A 23357-nucleotide genomic window follows, 5' to 3' on the forward strand; every position below is an offset into this window, starting at 1 on the left:
GCGGCGGGGGCGGGGGGGGGGAGCGGGAAGTGGGGGGATGATTTTCAGTTAAGGGATTTATGAGGATGCCCGATTTTCGATAAAGGGTTTGTGAGGATGCCTGATTTTCAGTAAAGAGGTTTCAAAGAATGCCTGATTTTCAATAAAGGAGTTTGTGAGGATACCCAATTTCTGATAAGGGAGTTTGTGAGGATGCCCGATTGTCAATTAAGGGACTTGTGAGGATGCCCAATGTTCAATAAAGCAGTGTGTGAGGATGCCGGGAAACAGCACGACACCCACACGTTATTCACAACTGGAAGCACAATACCTGCAGCCACGCACATCATATAGGGCTGAAGATGCAGCTCCGGCCAGCACAGGCTGGCCCTGGTGGTGCGCTGCCGTGAGGTCTCAGCCTGGGGTAACTCTGCTCTCCATCGCACGCCGAGTGTTGCCTGCACCAGCAGCCCATTCTGCTGACTTGTGCCAGGCCATGGGAGTTAATTAACACCACAGCTCCGCTGTTAATGCCACGGTGCTGCTTTGCGGGGTGGGAAGTGAGACCCCAACAGTACCTACTGGGACTGGAGAAATGCTGTCTCTTAGCAAGGTGAAAGCCTGGGAAGGAACTCTTAGTTCTCACATCAAACAGGTACTTCAGAACCCTGTAGGAGAAAATTCCACAAGCAGCAGCCCTGTCAGCTCATACATCCCATTGCAGGACTGACTACGGTGCTGTACAGCTGTGTACCAGAGCACTCCATGTCTGGCACCACCACCTACTTGCATTAACAGACTAGTTCAACAAACCCTGGTGATGAGTCCAAGATTTGTCCTAGACTAAGATGACAGCAAGCACGGCGTGATGCAGTGGTGATGTCTCTTCCCTACCTCTCTAACAGAACATGCCATCAGCTCCTCCAAATGTCCTCGCTTTCAAGCATCCTCTCCTTCCTAGTTCATGTATTAAGTGACAAAAAAATAAAAAAAAAAGGAATGCATGCCGCTTCTCCTCTTTTTTTTTTTTTTTTTTTTAATAGACCGGACATCGGAGATGCTAGGGAATGAAGAAAGAATGATGCAGTATCTCGAAAAACACAGAATTTTGCATGGGAATGAAGCAGTTCATACAGCATCAATACAGGCCCAGTCAGCTTTTGAGGGGGGGGAAACAGCACTGAAAATTTTGCTGTGCTGTTCATACTGATTCAGAAAGGCAGCCACAAGTAGTATTGGAAAGAACTATGTTTTTTTGTTTGTTTGTTTTTTATCACCGTAGCTGTAGAAAAAAATTGGGGGCAATGTCTGTTATTGACATTCCATAGTACTGCTAATACTGTCAGGTCACACTGATTTAGATGTATTTATTGAGGTCAGCTGTCAGAACCTTTTATTTTAGAATCATAGAATCACAGAATGGTTTGGGTTGGAAGGGACCTCAAAGCCCATCCAGTTCCACCCCCCCACACCAAAGACAGGGACGCCTTCCACCAGACCAGGTTGCCCAAAGCCCCATTCAGCCTAGCCTTGAACACTTCCATGGATGGGGCATCCACAGCATCTCTGGGTAACCTGTTCTAGTGCCTCACTGCCCTCTGAGTGAAGAATTTCTTCCTAATGTCTAATCTAAACTTACCCTCTCTTAGTTTAAACCATTCCCACTTGTCCTATCCCTACCCTCCCTAACAAAGAGTCTTTCCCCAGCTTTCCTGTAGGCTCTCTTTAGGTACTGGAAGGCCACTGTAAGGTCTCACCGGAGCCTTCTCTTCTCCAGGCGGAACAACCCCAACTCCCTCAGCCTGTCTTCATTTAAAAAGAGAAGAAGCTGATGAGGCAGGTTTTGCACCCAAAAATCAGTCACACAATGAAAACAAAATGATTTATTTCAAGAACAACATGACAAAGAGTAGCATTCATTTAAAAACAACAATAACAAACTCAAAATCAAGGTCTCTCAGTAGACTAACCACCTTTGATGTTTTTCTGGGTTCTTACTATAACCAGTACTACAACCCAGTCTTAAAATATCTATATTTGCTCAGGCTTGGAGTACAATACCCTTTGATATCTGTGGTTTCAAACTGCCAAACTTATTGCTTCTGCTACTGGGAGATATTTTGCCATTTGCCTGTATTTTCTTGAGTCTGAACGATGAAATGTAACCAAAATGTAACCTTGTTTGTACTCTGCGCTATTTTAAATAGTCACATTAAACTGTGAAATTGTCTTTTATTTTGAACATTTCAATTTGGGGATATTCAGCTTGACAGAACAATGTGTGTGTGGGGGGGGATTTTGGCTCCAGAACTCTTAGTTGGGCACCTTAAAACTCTTTCTTTAAAATATTTGTCTCTTCAGCTGCCACTGCAGTAGCAAGTTCCCTCCACAAGAAAGCAAGTAGCATTTCCACCAAAATGCTGCTGTGGAGATAAACTCTTGATGCCTTTCTGCAGAAATCTGCATTATTATGTGTTGACAGCTATAAACACAGAACAAGCTGACTGAAGCAGATCCAGCCCCTTCAGGCCCATGCCTGGGGGTTACCAACCATGCTTTGGGACATCTGAATATGATGTGTTGTCATTTCTGAACTGCTGCAGTTTGCAATCCAGTTTGTTAAAACTGAAATTAGCAATGGTTTAATACAGTTGGTTGTTAAACTGCTGCTATTCAAGATCTACTCTTTGAGCCACCTTCGCTTGTTCAGGAGAGCCACACATTCACTCCCAATTTGTACTGCCCCAGTGCTGCTGACTTGGGTCATTCAACAGCGCTGCTAAAATACCACATAAACACCACCAGTCATCACTACAGGAAGAAGCATTCATAGTTTTGCTTCCCTGCTTTGTTTTTTTAGGACACAATGACTGATACCTGTAACTTTTGCCTTCTGTTGGCCATACTAAAATATTCCTGAGTGCAGATTTTCTCTACAGCATGCCTAGTCTGTTGAAACTGTGTGTGTAAGAGAGTTAGGTAGACTTGGAAAGGAACATCAGCTCAGATATTTCGTTGCCTCCCTCTAGTGGCTGTTATTGGGGAATAAAAATAGGGCTCGGATGAAGTGAACCCTGATGTTAAGTATGTGTATTAGCCACTAGTTTAAGATCAAAGGAAGTAAACTTGGGAAGAATACTCAAGCTACATCAAAACATGACACAGAATTACTGAGTTATTGCCAAAGCACAGTTACCCTCTTCCAGTCCTGAAAATATGTGTCTCGCCACTGTCTTCCCCACTTTGTGTCCTACATGGGATGATTTAAGGACACAGGTGGGCCAAAATCTGTGTATAGAGGCTTTTTTATTTTATTTTATTTTATTTTATTTTATTTTATTTTATTTTATTTTATTTTATTTTATTTTATTTTATTTTGGTTTGTTTTGTTTTGTTTAGTTTAGTTTAGTTTAGTTTAGGTTTTCCAGCTCTATTGGTAGGCCTTGCAAAACAAATATGTAAGCCCTTGTTTTTCAGACATGAAGAAGGGCTTCTGCACCTGAAAGCCTATCAAATTTTTCTAGCCATATTCATTAACCTAGCAAAAGATGCTGTTTTCTTTTCACAAAATTTGTCCCAATAGATATTTAAAGAACAGGTAAGATCTGGGTAGTGCAGCATCTTTATTCCATTTCCAGTATTCCTTTATTCCATTTCCTGATGGTTCTATGCACTAGAGTTTGTCTTTCACAAAACAGCATCTATATGTATGGCCACCAACTGTATTCCTGTTTTTTACTGAGGTACGAGAAATCCCGAGAAATCCCGAGGGTGCATGATTCTCTATACATTTTATAGAAACAGGTAGCAATGTCACTGTAGCAAGACAAAAGTTGTGGCTGGAAAAAAGCCCATTAAAAATGGCAAAAATGCAGACAGGGCAGCTGCAAGAGGATCTGTGCCTTAGTGCTTCCTTTTGGATCTCTCATGCTTTGGCCTCAGGGTGTTAAGTCAAAGGTTAGATCTGCAGACTGAGCGAGACAAGCTGAGCTGAGCTGTGTCTACCATGCATCCTAAAGAAACCTGGTGGATGAATTTGTGTTACCAGCACAGCAGAAATTAGATTTTTGCTGCTATTCTCCTGATCACTTTCATTGATGTAGCCTGATTTATTTTTTTTTTTGCTAGCTAGAAATACCAATTTGGTTCCACCTGAACCTCACTCTGGGACAAGGATCTCTTTCGATGTCTCAGCTCCAAGCACTCCACAGTCAGTGGGTATGTCCTGAGCTCAAACTTATTTGCAAACATACAGGTGGAGTTAAAAAGCCATTTGAGGTCACCTGTTCCATACACACAAATGCCTCTGACATAATGGCCTGCCAAAAAATAAAAACAAAACAAAACAAACAAAAAAAGAAATGTCAGAACCCAGGTTTATATCCACAGGCACACTCAAGGAGCCAAAACTTTCTTTTGATAACTTTTATCTGCAAAGCCACTATCAATAATCTCCTACACAACAAACATGCTAAAATACCTTCTAAATATGAATAAGTGTGAACAACAGAATGAAATGAAGAAAGTTACTTGAAAATAAACAATAAGTAAAATTCCTGAATAAGGAGATAGATCAGAAAAGAAGTGTTATTAGTTGAGACTTTCTACGATGAGACTGACACATAGCAAAGAGGGGAATTTCCTTCTGTCAGTGAAGAGGAACTTACACTTTTACTTATACAAGATTTTCAACTAAATAATTCTGGTTGACACTGGTCCAGTGTCACTTATTTCAATGTATTCATGCTGATGTGAAACTGATGCAATTTAAGCTGACTGAAATTCTCAAAATTTTTCTCCTCAGCACAAAAAACTATATGAGATGGATCAAAAATTCTTGAAATAAAATTTTTGTTCTTTTTTTCTCCCACTTTTCTATGTCAGAAGTACAAAACAGTAAGCAAAAAATTAAGTGTGAGGTTATATCTTGTTAAGGTCATGTCATGAAAACTGTTCCAGCTTTCTCACTGCTTGTCTTAAGTAGCTATTATCATTCGCTGCCTAAGGACTATGGAACAGCTGACTCCTTTTTAATACCTTATCTGCCACCTGAAGACTGACTCATGTTACAGTTAGAGGCCATAGGACTACAGGAAAAATAGTCAAGTGTTTTTCACTAGATGAACAGGAAGAATAAAGGATGAAAAATGTATACATTACCATGACAACCTCCATGACTCTCTTCCATATCAATCCACTTCACCGCTTTCAGGTCTCCTTCCCATGACGCATTGGGCATGGAGCCTGGGACACCTGCAATTAGGTAACAGAAAATAAAATAATTAGTCCTTTTAACAGCTATATGCTCAGTTTTCTGTCTGTTTGCTAGGACGCTCCTCACAAAACTAGAATAAAATACTCTGTAGTACGTGTCAACCAATGCCTGGATGCTAACTTTGTTGTAAAGCTTTTTCACTGAAAGCAGCTTTCATGCTGTGAACAAGTTGACAGCCCAAGAGACCTAAATAATTTTACCTGAAAAACAAAGTCTCAGTATGATACTGCATGTATGATACTGCATTCACATCACCTTCATAACCAGTATGGCCCTCCCAGTGCTATTTGCACACCAGGCCACTGACACATCACATCTTCTGTAGTGTTAAATACTTTCTTTTTTCTTACATTCTCCCTCTCTCTCTCTCTCTCTCTTTTTTAATATTTATTTATTTATTTATTTGAGAAAAGAGAAAGGAAAAGAGACCACCAGAACAAGTTCAAGAGTGATATCAGTGGATGGAGTTCTTGAAACTGAACTACATAGCTGATGAAATTACACAATAGTATGTGAAAGTCTAGACATATCAGAGGACCTATCTAAACATAAACTGGTAAATGATGAACACCTGCTATAACATCCATTTTAAGTACTTAAGGGGATAATGCTGAGCACTCACTGTTTGGTATTTGATGAAGAGTGAACAAGCAATATATATGCAATGTGTTGGCAGCTGCTTAAGTCAAGAGAACTTCAGTATTTTCAACTCTAGGCAGCAACAAAGACCCATTGCCATGAGATGAGGCCTTTGGCTTTGAAGGTAGGAGCTGACCAGGTAGGTACAGCTAGGAAACCCTCTGTGCCTGATCTGTATGGCTATTAGTGATCAATGATAGGACCCGTGGGAATGGTGTCAAGCTGCGGCAGGAGAGGTTCAGGCTAGACATCAGGAAGAGGTTCTTCACTGAGAGGGTTGTTGCACACTGGAACGGTCTCCCCAGGGAAGTAGTCACTGCACCAAGCCTGTCGGAGTTTAAGAAGCGTTTGGACTGTGCACTTAGTCACATGGTCTGAATTTTTGGGTTGACCTGTGTGGTGCCAGGAGTTGGGCTCGATGATCCTTGTGGGTCCCTTCCAACTCGGGATATTCTATGATTCTATGGTGTGCTCAGTACAGTGAAAGATGTTTATTGAAGCCCTTCTTAACATAGTCTTCAAAATACAGTAGAAAAAAGCAAAGGCATGTTATGTAAAATCATAAAAGCTTTCTATGAACTCATCCCTTTCCGTAAATTTTATCTTTCTTACTGGCTAATTTGTTGCTTGAGAGCTAAGCAATGATACAGACTGTAACTGCCACCCCATGCACACTAAGAAAAGCTGGAAAAGCACCAACTTCTCACTGTAGCACAAACATTTGTCTATAATTTATTTGCCTGCTTGGAAAAAAAAACTCAACATATTTTGTTCTTTCCAGCCCAGCAAGTAGTTACCATAGTGTTGTGCCTGAGTTATTGTATGGCAGAACAGGCAATGTTTAGAGAGCCAAACACATGCAGGTACAAAAATGCAGACATTATTTCTGCTTTCTCCTCATAAAGCTACAAGCAGAGGAAAGGACTAACTTGCTCACATGCAAGCATTAATTTACCACCGTGGAGTACCTGCAACTCAATCTTTTTAACAGCTGCATCAGAAGCGACAGGGTGTGACTGGGGTGGCAGTGGCAGGCAGCAGGAAGCTGCAGCCCCCTCTTCTGAGAGTCCCCCCGTCACAGATGGCAATGACATTAATAATGTTATTAACTAATAACCCCTGGTCATAGTCAAACTGTAACTAAAGCAAGTTAAACTACTTGAACAGCTAAACATATTCAAGTGTTTTTCTTCCAGATTTTTAATAGGGATATTTAAAGTCTTTTATTCCTTTGTCCTCTTGTTTGCTTTTCAAAAGAAACAACTATCTGAGCGGCAGGGAGGGAACCATGCAGCTTTTTATTGAAACATCCTCATAATTTTTGCATTATTATCCATCATTTGTACAGACTCTCAATACTGAAAACACAGCAATTTTCCTTGATTTACAGTAAGATTTTTAGAGCTTGAATAAAATGCAGAATAATGTTGGTTTGGAGTTGCAGGACCTGTGCCCAGTATGATTTAAGTAAAATAAAACAGACATTTTAATCCCCACTTCTGACCTCTTTCTTTAAGAACAATTAGCCCACTTTCTGATTTCCATAATGTCATTTAAAATGTGTATTAATATAAACTATTTATTTTGCTGTTTAACTACACTCCTAAAAGGGGTTATTTGATAGCAGTTCTGTAAAGCAGAACTTCAGCTAGTGCTTGCAGAACACACAGAAGTCATCAGCAGTGCTGAAATGGTCACTGAAATAGTGTCATCACCTCAACTTTGGTGTTTTCGGAAATTTAAAGCTGAAAGCAAAGGAAGATTTTGCTACTATTCTGTTTTGTTTGTTTGTTTATTTGCTTGTCTTCTGTTCCCTTCCTGGATGGGAGTAATCACAGTATCTTCACAGTTACTCTAACCTAACAACTACTTTGCTTGTGAGCTTGAAGAGAAGCACAGCAAAGGCCAAAAGAGATCCTAAAGGCACTGTGTAATATCAAAGGCAGGGGGGTGGGTATTTTGGTTTGTTTGGGGGAAATTTGATGGGAGGAAGGTTAAGCAGTTTTTTGGCTTTGTTTTTAATTTCAGATTGCTTGCTTGGTTTGGTGTATTTAAAGACAGAATGTTCCTTGTAACTAAGAATGGTTGTTTGCAAATATTGAGTTGTGACTTTTATGTCAGATGCAAAAAGACTGCTTGATCTGCCAGCAGAACCCCTGCAGCAGTTTGCTATAGAGATACCTGGCAGCAATAACTGGAACTTCACAACCTTATTGTGCACCCCCCCCCCCCCCCCCCCCCCCCGTATATTAGGCTTTTATCAAACAAAACAACATGCCAAAAAGCATGATTTTGTCCTGGGGAAAATTCTGAAAATGTTACTCCTTTGCAGAAAGCATCCAACTAAAGATAACACTTTATAAAAGAAAAAAAGAGGCAGTGATGACAGACTATATGCACCTCAAATGGCCTGGGATATATGTTATTGCTCCAAATTAAAAACCTGTTCACAAGAGCTGGCAGTAAATGTGGTGTGAGGAAAATCTTGGAAAATGCTGACACTGTGGGAAAGGAAAAAGATGACTGACAAAACAGGAAAGGCCTCGGGACATCCACAAAAACAATGGGAGCACTGCCTTCTAGGAATAAAAAATTACTGACTTAACATTATTCACTAGCTCTCAAATTAAGTAAACTAGGCATTTTTGTAAGTTAATTGAAGAGTAAGGAATAAAGTAGTTCAGAACTACAAAAAAATGGAATTACCACATTCTCCATTATATATTTGTTTGGTCCTTATCAATTGATTTCCTATTCAGAAACTGTTCTTGGGACCTCTTTTGATAAATACTTTGTCTGAAAAGTTATGCTGATGGTAAGTATGAATATAAACTCAGGTGTGAGTTGCTAACCTCTACTTTTGTTCAGCTCTTATCTCCCCCTCCATGGGGCTAAAAGGAGTTTTGTCCCTAAAACACAGGCAGCAGAACTGAAGGCTGCCCTGTAAACTACAACAGGGACGAACATATTCCCTGCTCCTTCCCATTTAGCACAGGTGGGGAAGCATGATCAGTATCTCCACATTTTCCTGTCCACCTTTCATTTGTACTTGGTTGCTGGAGGGAAAGTAAGGGGGAAGGTGGAAGTGCGATGTTTCTGCTCTACCCAACAGAGTCACGCAGCTCAAATCCCCCATGTATTGCGAAAGTTTATTTTTCAGGAACTTGAAGGTGCCCACAGCAAAGGAAGTGAATTTCAAGTACACGCTAAGGGAAGAAATGAAATTAAAGGCATCAGAGGGCTGGCCTGTCTTTCCAGTCAGTCATGGTTGTCTTCATACCTGACCTGTGCATTTCTGGTGGCTGTAAACCACTACTTGGGAAGCAAAGCACACTCCTTCCCTGAGCAGCACCTCCTGTGGGCACAACACTGTGCTGAGCACCCTTCCCTTTCAGACAGAGGTTTGGAGGCAGCAAAAATACGCTTTGGTTCAGAACATGGACCTCATCCACAGGACACAACACAACATGTTTCTCAGCTAAGCTCTTCCTTTTTCCTTCTTTTTTTTTTTTTTTTTTCTTTTTACCATTGAAATACAATGAGAGTTGATTTGCATGAGTTGGCACTAAGACAGAGGCAACTCCATTTCCTTCTTGCATCACTACCAGGTATTATCAAGAAAGGTATACATACCGTACATAAAATGAGCCACTGTACTTACATTTCTGCAACACACGCATAAACTGACATTCAGATGGAAATGCTACAGCATAAATGGCTGCCCAATTTGCTCTGAACTTCCAAGCCCTGTACCTGTAGTTCCAGAACCAAACCAACGCATCAGTTTAAGCCAAGCTGACAAGCAGCTAGTCCTCTCTGGTCTTCTGAAGCAGTACTGTGTGCTTCCTCATTTGTAGCTGTTTAGGGAAGGGGATGAGCTTACACATCAATACCACCAACTGATCTAAGATTTTTTCCTGCACTTTGTAAGCTGGTACACAGAAAAAAATTCCATGCCCTCACCTGGCACATGAGGCTGGGTTAGGACACACTTGCTAAATCTGCCCCAAATAGTGCACCCTTGGGGTAGAGAGGGACTATTATTCGGAGAGACCTTTTGAAATCAGTGATAACTTTGGCTGGACTTTAGGACCAGATATTTACGTTTGTGAAATATGTTGGTCTTGAAGTGAGATATGCATAGGTGGTCAAACTCCATTAGGGTTAACGCCATGGAGGTGAGACCCATTGTGACCACCACAATCAGCCGACACCATGCCATGGCCAGTTATTCCTACTGTACCATTTTAGCAATAATTAGTACCAGAGCCTTCTCCTCGCCTGTCCCAAAGTGCTGGATGCCAGGACAGGGCCCTCAAAGCCTACCTGGGATCCTGTTGAGCGTCACCCAGAAGTGCTCGTCGGGGCTGTAGGTGTCCTGGGACCACACCAGCAAGTCAATGGCACGCTGGTCCCTCAGCACGAACTCCACGAAGGGCCGGGTGACCGCAATGTACGCAGAGCCGAAGTAGATGGTCAGATTGTGTGGTGGGGGAGCCTTGCGCACCTGGGGGGTGACCAGCCCCGAAATGTTGCTTCCTTCCCACTCCCGGTGCATGAATTGCGTCCGTGCAGTGACATGGGGTGGCGGCAGCACCCCAGGGGTGACATTCTTCCCCCTGAAGCCCTTCAGCTGCCGGACAATCTCCCGGTTGGTCTTCAAGGGGAAGTCCTGCCCGCAGATGTTCAGCAAGTACCGCCAGGGCACGGCGGAGGCCAGCAGGTCCCGCATGCAGTGCAGGTCGGCCCGCAGGCGGGATGCGCCGCCATAGACCACCCGCTCAGTGCGGGAGGCAAGGAAGGCATTGGGGAAGCAGCCCACCAGCTGCCGCACTGCCTGCCACAAGGTGGCCGGCGCCTTGCCGTCCACGTGGACGCAGTAGACGTTTTGGGGCATGTAGACTGCCCTGAAGAGCCGCTCGAAGGTCTCAAACTCCTTATGCAGGGTGATGATGTAGGCAAGGGGGAAGGCAGCCTCCTCAGAGGACAGGGCACGGGTGATATACCGGCTGTGGGACACATATGTGGTGCAGGACGAGCCCCTGGCCACAGGCCGCAGCCCACCACCCTGCATGCCAGGGGCCTGCCCAGCCAGCAATGCCCCACACACCCGCTCCAGCACCATGCCCTCAGCTGAGCCACCGCCTGGCCCTGCTATCCGCCACCTGCCATGGCCTGGCCCTGCCATCCGCCACGCACCACGGCCCAGCAGCATGGCAGCACCCAGCAGCACCATGGTCACCAGCACTGCCACCGCCTGCCGCTGCCTCATGGCCATGCTGGGCCAGAGGGACAGCGCTGGTAGTGCTGTTACTGGCTGCTTTTCACGGGGTTGGAGATCCATCCATCTTAGTGCTCTCCAGGTTCTGGAACTGTGGATTAGATTGGTTTGGAGCGGGGGGACAGGGAGGGAGGGTGTTCTCTCTTTGGGCTTGGGTTTGGTTTTCTTTTGTTGCCTTTTTCCAGCCTCTGTCATTTTACAGAAGTGCCCTAGGGAGAAGTCCAAGCCAGTGCCAGGAGGAGCGAGGGAGACCAAGCAGCCATGGGTAGGATAGAAGTGGTCACCTCCAAATGGAAATGGTTGCTGGGCTCTTGAGGTGACACTCAGGAAGGATTTGCGCTGAAATCCTGGTTTGGTTGTTGTCTGGCTTGTCCTTCAGGACAAGCTGTCCCAGCTGTCCTTCAGGGAGGTGACTGGTAAAGGTACTGGGGGGTCTTTAAAAGAAAAGCTCTTCTTTTAAAGAAGAAAAGGAAAAAAATATATTGCAAGAAAAGCTCTTCTTGCAAGATCAGATTGAAATAACAGGAAAAAAAAAACACCACCTCCCCTTAAAAACGTACAAATGCTCAGTTTTGTATCTTGTCGCCATAAATGTCCATTTCAGTGGGGGATATGGATGTAAAAGCAGTGTGTGTGGCAGGGGAGGGAGTTAACTAAAATAAACACAAGATTGACAAGCTTTAAAGCAGACCTCTGAACCGGTAGAGAAGGAAATAGAACTCGAGAGGGGGAGCTTGTTTAAAACTGCTTCTTTCAAGACAGTGGTTTGAATTAAGGTAATGCACGCTCTCTACTTGACCAGTTAGGCTGTTGACAATGGTAAGAGAACTAAACTGCACCTCTTATTTTGATTAATCTGATGGATAATAAGGAAATTGTCTCAGTTCTAGTAACCAGCTTCATTTGACAATATGTTTTGAAGGAGGTTTTTCTGAGCTTTTTATTCACCCATAAACTAGTGTGAGCATCTTCAGCAGGGTCGTGGTTTTGACTCAGAGGAGCTGGTTGATCTCCACAGGGCTGCTCAGGACTTGCCCGCTTTGCCAGCACCCTGTCAGGCATGGCTCTGCTGACTTCCACCTCGGCTGCCCAGACAGGCTTCTGGTGACAGGGCTTTTCTCTCAACATGTGTAACACAGCTTTCAGTGCGGTCAGATGAGTTTGCGTGTAGATGAAAGCAAGGGACGGGTTCAGGAGGCCTGACTGTGCCTTCCTAATGAAAACAAAGGGTTGTAAGCAGCTCAATGTCTCACGGGAACACTATATTCAAAAAGAGGCTCTGTTACTGCAGATGGACTGAAGTTTGCTTAGTTACATGCAATAATTTTGACAGATATTACCTGATGGTAAAATTCAAAGAAAAAATAAATGCTTTCATAAGATGCTGTCATCTGATCCTGCTCTTCAAGGAGTTATGCTGTTTGAAGCCCATTATGCCAATGTGTGATAGATACAAAGATACTGGAGAGTCAAGCAAAGGAGTGCAAGTCCATTTATTAGCTGTGCCTTTTCAGAAAGCCTTGCTGAAGGCATATCCTTCCTTATCCTGTCATCACTATGTAGTGCTTTAGTGCAAAACAAACAACTGGTTGTGAAGCAACATTTGGCTTCAATAGCAGCAAAATCAAATTGATCAAATTGAAAGCAGTACTTAAGTTCCAATGACTGCAGATTGCATAAAGACTAAACCATATTTTAATTCACATCTTTTCAGATGAACTTTGGTATCTGAATGGTGAATAGAGGACAAGAGTAATTTTTCTGGAAATTCTACCATAAAGTAGATGTGTTTGTGATTGCTGCCACTGTGTTGCAACACCTTGCCCTAAGTAGGCTTGGCAAAAGAGAAAGGTTTTAATTATGAGATTGCAACAGCTTTGTGGACATAAGACTCAATAACAATCGCAGAAGATTCCCTGGCTTTTTTATACCTTATTACTACAAGAAATTCTTGCTCGATCAGGAAGTCTCATTAAAATAATGTGGAATAGGAACAAGAGAACAAGTATTAGTTATATAAGTAATGCTGCAGACATAGTTACAAAATACTTCCTTCTAGAATATTGCTTATTCAACTAGCATTGCTGTCTGGAATCATACTAAAAAGCATCTGCCTCTCTGTCTACCTGTCATTTGAAGGGTGGGCACTAACTTAAGGAAAATGAACAATTGTGGCAGACAAAAGCCAACCAAAATGGTGAATGTTAGTATCGTGCATGCATTGCTGAGAAGGTCATTCTAACAGTCTGTCTAGAAACTACAGAGAGGTACCAAAGTAGTTTTAAATTATTTAGTTGCTGTAGCAAGAACCTTCGTGCAGCCTAAATTGCTGGGGGGAGCAGGTCTGTTTGTTAAAATTTCACTGCAGTTTATTTGAGGCAATAGTTTCAGAGCCAAATAAGAGCTGATAGCTCTCAAGGAAAATCTCATTCACTTCCTTTGGTTGTGGTTGTGAGAGAAGAATACCAGAAAATTCAGGGTATCACTGATAGCAGATTAATCAATCACATTAGGCAATTCCTAATTTTTAAATTTTTTATGTGTCCGTTTGCTTGTACAAAAAGAACTCCTGTCTGCCTTGAGAGTGCACTTAGCTTGACTCACAGCACTGCCTCCCACATGCCTGCCATTCCCTGAGGCATACTGTATGCCAACTGGCCTTCTTATTTTTCTGTCTACTATTTAAATCCCAGCTGAGGACCATCAGGATGGTGCAGATATACTTTTGAAGTTTGGGTGTGATTTAAGACACCACTTGCTAACAAAACTATCCACCCTTTTCGTTCTTTCTCAGCCATTGATGAAACGAATGAATAAGTTAGCAACCTTTATCCTGTTCAGAGAAAGTTGAGATGAGACTGGTTCTTTCCACTTAGATAGACACAATATGCAATTGTATCAAAAAAAAAAAAAAACAAAACAAAAAAAAAAACCACTGTGGTAGGCACACAGCTGGATGGATACTTGAAAAAGCAAGCACAGAGTCATCTTCCATGGCTTCCCTATTTCTATGTTTAATTAGCAGTAACAGGAGAAAGGACCTCACCCAAAGATAGCAGGTTGAGGTTGCTGATGTCCCCAGCTGCCTGTTCCCGAAGGAAAGCTGCCTGGAGGTTCAGTGATCTGACCATTCAGATCAAGGGTGGTCTGGGTGTGCAAGACAGGACACTGTGGGCCACACCTTCTGTTGATCAACTAACTACCTTGTGTTTACACTAACCCAAAAATTTGTCACATTTTGCAGCAGGCAGTGATGGTATGCTGTGTAACCAGTGTTCTTCCCAGGCTGGCGCATCAGCAGAAGTGACATGGTGCTCCAATCTTTATTTCTTCCCGTCTGGGACACATAATCCACAGCTGCAGACTTCTTGCAGAACCAGGAATAAAAGCAATTCTGCCCTGGCACTTTCCCTGCAAACCCCCAGATTCCCTTACACCAAGTGACCATCAGCTGTGTGGATGCATGTGCATGACCAAGGGAGGTCCCAGTAGCGGGACCTCCAGGTCAGAATCACAGAATTATAGTCATAGAATCATTGAATCATTAAGGTTGGAAAAGACCTTCAAGATCATCTGGTCCAAACATCCCCCTACCACCACTGTCACCCACTAAACCATGTCCCTAAGCACTACGTCCAACCTTTTCTTGAACACCCCCAGGGACAGTGGCTCCACCACTTCCCTGGGCAACCCATTCCAGTGCCTGACTACTCTTTCTGAGAAGAAATGTCTCCTAATTTCCAACCTAAACCTCCCCTGGCACAACTTGAAGCCATTCCCTCTAGTCCTATTGCTAGTTATCTGTGAGAAGAGGCCAACCCCCATCTCTCCACAACTTCTTTCAGGTAGTTGTAGAGAGCAATAAGGCGTCCCCTGAGCCTCCTCTTCTCCAGACTAAACAACCCCAGTTCTCTCAGCTGTTCCTCAGCTACCAGCCTGCCTGTTTCAAGAGAGGAGCTAGGAGCAAAGGCATCCATATCAGGCACTTTTCTTTCAGGAGCAACTGATCTTTAACTTCATATATTTTGCATGTATGTACTCCCACATAAAGCTGAAGACAAGTGAAGGAACAGAGTTGTGCTGTGTGTGAGGGGGCACACGGAATCCCATAACACATGCACAGGTGGCATTGTAGAAGGTAGCTTGAGCCAGGCTAATGATTCACTGTCACTGAAAGAGGAAGGTCTGGCTTCCCTTCCTCCTTCCGATTTCCCTCTCTTTCTTACTCACATCTGCGTGTTCCCCCTGCTTTTCTTTGTGCTGACTTCAGTGCTGGCTGGATTCTTCACAGAGTCAGTTCAACTCACCCACTCAGAAAAAGTACATTGTTTTACTTCAGGGCTAATTAATTGAACTGGCAACACTCCTGGCACAGAAGGGAGGAGGAAAGGATGAGCAGGAGGCAGGAGGAAATTTCTTCTTTTGGTGGCAATGAGCTTTTAGAGCCTTGCGCCCTCTCTCCCTTAGCCATTTCTTAATGGCACTGGTGCAGAAGAGACAAAGCCACCAGGCTCTGTTGTTCTGCACCATATGGCATGAAAGTAGGGACGGGATTTTGGCTTGGAACAGGATTCATCGTGGTTGAATTGAAGGATTCAGTAGCATTAAGTGTGGATGTACACCTCTCTTTTGGCAACCAGGATCTGCCTTCTGCTCTACATGACAGAGGGGAAGGTGGCCCAGTGGCCATGCAGCTGCTCTGGGGTGTGGCCAGCATGAGTCCACTAAACTACACTACGGTGTTTCATGCTTCTTGTGCAGCCCTGGGGAAGTGATTTAGTCACTTCAAGCCTAAACACATCGCAAATACTTTCCCTTAATTTCTCCATGCTTCTCTTCCTTATCCGAAAAATGACTTTCAAGAGTTTTCAGTCACACAGGAACCATGTGGGAGAGAAGTGTCCTGGAATAAATACCCAAAATAAGTTAAGACTGCTATTTGAAAAACAACTGGATGGGAATTGAAAGGCAAAAGCCTCGGGGGGAGGGGGGGGGGGGGCGGGCTAAAAGAAAGTATTGGTCTTTGTTGCATGGCTGTGGGTAATAAGCGTGCTATTTTAAGATATGTGGACCAAACAGTCTTTTGTATTATTTATCTGAATGAGATTGTCATGGCTGTCTGAAACTACAACTACCTGTTTTGTTTAGTTCTTTCATGATACAGTGTGTGTCCAAACTGGTCTGCAGATGATCTCTCTTCCTGCGTGAAAGCCTCCAACTATTTGTTCTAATAGCTGGACCACTGCCTGATGCTATTATCTTCAAGAGTCACATCAAGCACTGTATCCAACTCACATATGCTCAGGACAGTCTGACACCCCCTGCTACACTTAGGAGATAGGCTTCAAAATCCTGGGTGACAGCAGCCCTTGAGTACCTCTGTCAAAGCTACGTGGCCACTTTTGTCACTCTAGTGATGGCAGAGAAAACATGGAAGAGGAAGGAGCATTTCTCATGTGGAAACTGCTCCTTGTTTTCATCCTCTACAAGTTAGAGGATGAAAAGGAAAAAGACAGGAGAATAAACCTATCCTTGCTTCCATTGCTGGTGTTCCTGCTTTGGGCTGCTATGAAACTCTAGGAAGTTAGGAGCAGTAAAATCCTACCTGGCGTTTCTAAAAGCAGTGTGCATGCATGGGGGAGAAGTCCTGTGCACTTTCCAACCCTTCCTCAGGCAAGGTAAAACTAATTATAAATACATAAGGTAAAAGTGAAAGTACTAGTTCTAATTCTGTTTCTCTTAACCAATCCTTGAGCCTGTACGACGGAATTTAGGCAGTACTTATGAGTACCTGCTTTTTGCAGCTGTTAAGGGAGAGCTGGTATCTTTGTACCCACAGAAGGGCACATGAAGACTAGAGGAAAATTATAGGCTGAACTCAGATTTTTGCTCTGGAGTAATAGATAAAGTAATTGGCTTCTATTTGTGGAAAATCAAAATCCTCCCCCAAAATGTGGATATCTTGTAGAAAGCCTTCAATTACATAGCTTACTCTTTATTCCGTGCCTTTTCTTCATCTTGATTTCTACCAATAAAAGGCTTGAATCAGCCGAGATTTCCAAAGGTTTTAATTGGAACTTAGATCCTCTGGGCTTTTGGTCAGATACAAAGAAAGTAATGCACACCACACAGAACAGTGATCTAAGTGGCCAAGAAGGGCAAATAAGCTTATTTCATAGCTCATCCTTTTGTACAAATTATGATCTGATTACATTTTTCATCTCAGTTTTGCCAAAGTCAGTCTGAGGTATGTGGATGTGTATGGTGTGTGCACACCCATGCGTGCATCGTCAGAAAACAAATAAATAAATAAATAAAAGAAGGTGTCCTTACCTGGGATCCTGTTGAGCGTCACCCAGAAGTGCTCGTCGGGGCTGTAGGTGTCCTGGGACCACACCAGCAAGTCAATTGCACGCTGGTCCCGCAGCACGAACTCCACGAAGGGCCGGGTGACCGCAATGTACGCAGAGCCGAAGTAGATGGTCAGGTTGTGTGGTGGGGGAGCCTTGCGCACAAACGTCCGCAGCATGAAAGAAAAGAAAGGGTATAGTTGCTCCCGGTGCACATACTTGGTGCGAGCGATGATGTGGGGTGGCGGCAGCACCCCAGGGGTGACATTCTTCCCCCTGAAGCCCTTCAGCTGCCGGACAATCTCCCGGTTGGTCTTCAAGGGGAAGTCCTGCCCGCAGATGTTCAGCAAGTACTGCCAGGGCACGGCGGAGGCCAGCAGGTCCCGCATGCAGTGCAGGTCGGCCCGCAGGCGGGATGCACCGCCATAGACCACCCGCTCAGTGTGGGAGGCAAGGAAGGCATTGGGGAAGCAGCCCACCAGCTGCCGCACTGCCTGCCACAAGGTGGCCGGCGCCTTGCCGTCCACGTGGACGCAGTAGACGTTTTGGGGCATGTAGACTGCCCTGAAGAGCCGCTCGAAGGTCTCAAACTCCTTATGCAGGGTGACGATGTAGGCAAGGGGGAAGGCAGCCTCCTCGGACGACAGGGTGCGGGTGATGTAGTGGTTCTGTATGATGTACTCCGTGCAGTTGGATTTTCTGAAGGATGTTTTTAAAGCAGTTTCCTTCAGAAAGGGTGCCTTATCTTCAATAAGTGCTTTACAGGCTTCTGCTAAAGTTGAGCTCACTGGGAAGTTGGGCCTCCTTAGAGATTTTTGCACATGGAAATTAATGGCATAGAAAACAAATAGAAGGGAAACACTGAGAATCAAGATGGCAAAGAAGCAATATCTGAGTGTATTCATTGCTGCTTGGAAAAAGAGTCTCACTTGAAATATTACAAGGAGGTCAGATCAAACATCCCAAACAGTTCATTTCGCTGGCTGTGCTTGCTTCCTTCTAGAGACTGCCTGTGTCAGGCTGATGCATAATATGCAGCTGACGTCCTTACTTTTCATATAGTTTTGTAGTCGTTCTTTATGTGGAAGGAACATAAGTAGTGAACAAACTGTAGAGGGAAGCTGCTTCACAGCACCCTAAAGATTAAAAAGACACGTTGTGTAATTGCTAACTTAACAAGAACATCCACCACACATACTTCAGTGTCTTTGAATACAGTTTGTGGGTTTCCTCTTAATTGCTCCCTCCCCACTCCCCCTGCAGGAATTTCAGTGCCATGAAACTTCGTAGGTGTATACTGTGACAGAAAAACCTCATATGTACCACTTGTATAATTCCTTTATTATTATTATTATTTATAGGAACTTTTTTTTGGCCTTGTAAGGCCACCAACAGTCATTTATAAAAAGCAGAAGAAGGTTTTTGGCCTTTGTGTAGAGTTATATCAGAGCAATATTGCAACAATATTTTCTTGTTGTAAATTTGAAAGCTGCAAAATTGTTTCTGCTAAGTGTTGTGGATGAGTCGTGATTGGCTCCTGGCTTACAGTCATCAGAAGGAACCAGGTTCACAAAATCTACTAGTTAAACTATTTAAGTTAACCTTATGCTTTGTAACAAGGCATTCTTGTTTCTAAGAGCCATGCATGCATTAGGTACAACATCATGCACATGCAGTGAGAGATTTTGGCAAGGCTCTGTCTAAAGTGGAATACTTGGTAATTCTTTCTTTTCCAACTGTGAGTCTGTTAATGTGGATATGCTGCCATGAAACAGCATGTTTGGAGGATGTAAGCATTTTCATCTTCATGCCACCTTGATCCAACATGAAATAACGTTGAGGCAATGTCAGATGATCTGAGATTGCACCAATAAATGTTTTGATCAGGCAATCCAGCATGCTACAAGGCAAAGGTGGAAATGCCATCCCCTGCCTTTCAACTCATGCAGACAGGCTACCTCAGGCACAGGCAGATTCCTCTTGGTGCCCTTTGAGTCTCTTTCTTCCCATCCTGGCCCCAAACACTCAGTTCATAAAAGATTGAAGACTGAAGGTGGTAGCTTCAGCCCCACCAGGTACAGTCATAAGCTGTTCTGAAAAGAGCACTGAAGCTGCTTTGTAAGGACTCATGGCCAGAACGAACCCTAGGCAGGTACTGATGCAGGGCACAGGAGTCAAGCTTACACAGTGATGGCAAGCAGCGGTCTCTTCAAAAACAACACCTCATTGGGGAGCCAGCAAGGATGGGTTGGGGTAGCCATGGTCATGCTGGTCTTCCAGTGCAGTCATCCTCACCAACGCCACTGCCTTTGGTTGGAGGCAGGAAGACTGCTCTGGTGGAGCAGAGTGACTGGAACGGGGGTGTTCAAAGTCCCGGGGAGTAAAGGAGGCTTGCCAGACACCACTAAGAAGTCATCTGGAAAATGGCACCACAGCCCAACGGTACAGTTTGTTAAAAGAGGATTCAAAGAGATGAGCAAACACTGAGCTGAGACCATTGTCGAAGTCAGCAAAGGAATATGCGGTAAACACCAGTTCACTGGTCCCAGCTCAGTGACTGGTGAATGCTGTCCCAAGGGTGCACAGACCTGCCCACAACACCTCAAACCACTGCTACCTCCTAATTGGATTGTTACAGTGAATCGCTTCCAGGAGTGAATCCTGCCAGACACCTCAGTAACACAAAGTGCTGTGAACTCAGGTCATTATAAAGCCAGCAGCCTCTGTGCTCCCCTCTGCGCTCCATGGATCACTGAGTTCAGTGTGTTCCCACTGGGACCAGCTGCCCTCAGCCAACTGCAGGACCATTTCTTTCCCTGCACCACGGTCTTACATGAGAGCTCTGCCCATCTGGAATGAGGAAAATGTGGGAGGAGGAAAACTGGGGGCAGGTGCCAATTTTCCTGCGGGAGCATGATTTCCTTGGGGAAGTCTGGGTTTGGGGCAGAGAACACAGGTAATATTTCCAAAGTACTAAATGCTGAGGTCCTCCAAGGCATTTGAATAACTTTGAAACTGCTCAGGTGCCTCTAAAACTCTATTTTAGGCACTGTGTAACCTGCTAGACAGCTAGGAAGACTTAAAAACTTTATATACATATAAATTAATATATGTCCAAGGAGACTGTTTACTCTTAGCTGTTGAAGTTTGCTTTACTTGTATGATCCATAGATCCATAGCAAACAGATAAGCTACATTCAGAAAATGAGAGAGATCTGCTCATCATAGGACTGGAATGCAAGCCTTTTTTTTTTTTTTTTTTTTTGCACAGACACTGCTGCAACACCCTTTCAGCAAACCAGACTAGCCACAATCCTTTGGTACTACTAGCCTTCAGGGGAAGGAAGGCTGCATGCTTGGTGGTACTTCTTAATCCTGGTGCATTGATGCTTCAGCACAGTTATTATTTAGAATTCTGAAAACATGCATGCAAATAATTACTGTGGAAATCCAAGCTGTTAAAATTTTTTTTGATCATTTGGTGGGTTGGTTTTGGTTTTGTTTTTAACTAGTTCTAACTTGTGGTGATTTCTATGAAATAACACCCATGCCTTGGATTATAGGCAGAAATCACATACACATACACACGCACATGCACAGAGCAAGGAAACAAACAGAGTGTAAAGCCACATCGAAAATCTCTTTCTGAGGTCTTGGTGCAAAGTTCATACACAAGGAGCAGCCAAATATAGATGTAAATCTGAACTGTATTATGGCAAAAATCAGTGAAGGAGCAACAGGGTGCCAGGAGACCTCATGGTACCTATGGCTTCTCTTGATGTTGGTTGTACTGGACCTTGGTGCACATTTTGGGTACAAAACCAGTTACTGGGTAAAATAAAAGATCAAATTTAACATGCTCTTCAACAGGGGCTGTGTAATAGAGGTCTGTGCTTGTAGAACTAAATCTGTTGCTGAATGAGACTTGCAGCACAGCTCCTTTTTATTGCTCCCTGGACCTTCATTGTGGCAATTCTCATTTTCGCGTTAGAGGAGGTTTTGGTAGAGCTCACGCAGTGGAAACACACTCCCCAGTAAGATTAGCAATTGAAATGTCTTCCCTGGGGATGAATGGGAACAGACCTTCCCAGTCAGGAAGGATATTTTCTTAGGCATATAGTTAGCACTCAGTAAACTGCTCCTGGCCTTGATCAATATAGGTAATTGGTTTCAACTAATTTATTAGCAAATTAAAAAGCAAAATTCATGGGCTTTGCACGTTGTGGTTTTAAGTTGCAATTTGGCCTTGGTCAGTAGTGACAAAGATCATGTATCTCACATCTATTAGTGTAAGGAATGGTCCAGCAATTCGTGCCACTAAGGGATTTGAAGGGTTAACATTGAGGCCTGGGTTTAGGTGAGAAGAGAACAAAGGGATTTCTTCAGAGAAAAACTGCTGACTCTGCACGGACGTGCAGTAACTTCTGACATCCGGCCAAGAGACCACTAGATAAGGAGGAAGAATATGAGCCTCCCTGTCCGAGCGGCCCCCGAGAGACTAACAGAGACTGATAAGCAGGCGCACCTGGGAGGACTTCGGATTCGGGAAACCAATTATAATAACCCTGCCTCTTCTAGAAGTAGTAATGAATATGCACTAGCCTAGGAGCATAAAAACCAGCCGCCTTACGTAACAGGTGTGTGTCCTGGTGGAGCAGAGACTCCCGGCGCACCCAGCGCTGTTTGCTTGCCTCTATTCGTTTAATAAATTGTAAACTTTGATTGTAATCCTATTTGGGACTCAGTCATTTATAACAATTAGCAATTACTTAGACCTTTATATTCTGTTGTTGGGACAGATCTGTCAGTATCATGGCATTCCTTTTCACGACCCTCATACGCAAAGCTGGCAGTTTGAATCAGCACTGCTAGAATCACAACAAGGCCTCAGCAAGCAAGCAATTTCTCCTCAGTGTGGTTTTTCTGGTTCAGAAGTGCAGGTGGTCACAGATTTCTGCTTTGTGCCCACATAAAGGAGCCCCCATCCCTCTGTCCTTGCACCAAGATGAAACTGTCTCAGTCTCGTGCTGCTCTTGGATGCCACACGACGGGCATGGTCTCCACAAAACTCTTTCCTTGGAACAGTCCTACCCAGCAGTGATCTTCTCTATCACGTGCATAACGTGCCCCACCTGAGCTAGAAGGGATGTATGCACAGTGTAACATGAGAAAGGAGAAAGCAGAGTCTAGCACAGGAGCAGTTAAAGTTTCTTCCTCTCTATTTTTCTCTGACATCAATTTTTTCCTGTTCAGAGCAGTCCCTGGCATTGCTGCACTGCCAGCTGGAAATAAACTGGCTGTCCAAAGAGACAAAAACACAAACCTACCTGAAAACGGAGCTCCCAGGCAGGCACACAGGCTGACACCGGACTGTCACGTCGCAGCAGCGCTTGCAGCAAGTGGGAGGAGAGATAAAGTGACACATCAAGGAAAATGCTCGCTCAGCTCACATGGTTCAGTAGAATCATCAAGTAATCTAATCATGCACCATCAGTGAGCACATCTGTCTGCACAAACGGCAAAGGCCAGACAGTACTCCATCTCATCTGATTTTGTCTTGCTGTGCTCATAGAGCCTCTCACATTGTCATAACTTCACTTTTTGTCTGATTTCACGGAAGACTTTTCAATATAAAGAAGGCAGGAATATGTAAAGCTCTCTAGTCTCCAGCAGAGCACATTTTGCAACTCGAACATACTACTGCTCCAAAGCGGAGCACTCCTCTGCTCACTCTTCCAATTAATTTCCAACAGGGACACTTACCTGTGTGAAAACAACTCATCAGCTGTTGTGTGAGGGGATGGTGACCTAATGATTGTAGTTGTGGTGTTTG

At 43.9% G+C, this 23357-nt stretch overlaps 1 protein-coding gene across 4 annotated transcripts in view; it reads right to left on the reverse strand.

Annotated features, from left to right (window-relative positions):
* Positions 1-3283: 3283 nt before the first annotated feature.
* Positions 3284-23357, reverse strand: part of GCNT2 (glucosaminyl (N-acetyl) transferase 2 (I blood group)) — a 22361-nt gene continuing 2287 nt past the window's right edge. The window contains exons 1-5 of one of the 4 annotated variants that reach the window (XM_080578879.1): positions 23288-23356; positions 22852-22913; positions 17508-18660; positions 5140-5232; positions 3284-4298 (exon numbers count right to left, since the gene is read on the reverse strand). In XM_080578879.1, the coding sequence (XP_080435005.1) occupies positions 4108-4298; positions 5140-5232; positions 17508-18429 (1206 nt within the window). In that variant the 5' untranslated portion in view covers positions 18430-18660; positions 22852-22913; positions 23288-23356 and the 3' untranslated portion in view covers positions 3284-4107. Of the gene's footprint in view, positions 4299-5139; positions 5233-10219; positions 11768-16082; positions 18661-22851; positions 23257-23287 lie in introns of those variants that run through there. The other 3 variants (XM_080578876.1, XM_080578877.1, XM_080578878.1) reach the window with 3 other exon arrangements.

This window comes from Anser brachyrhynchus (assembly GCF_964034855.1).
Source record: "Anser brachyrhynchus genome assembly, chromosome: 2".
Classification (NCBI taxonomy): domain Eukaryota; kingdom Metazoa; phylum Chordata; class Aves; order Anseriformes; family Anatidae; genus Anser; species Anser brachyrhynchus.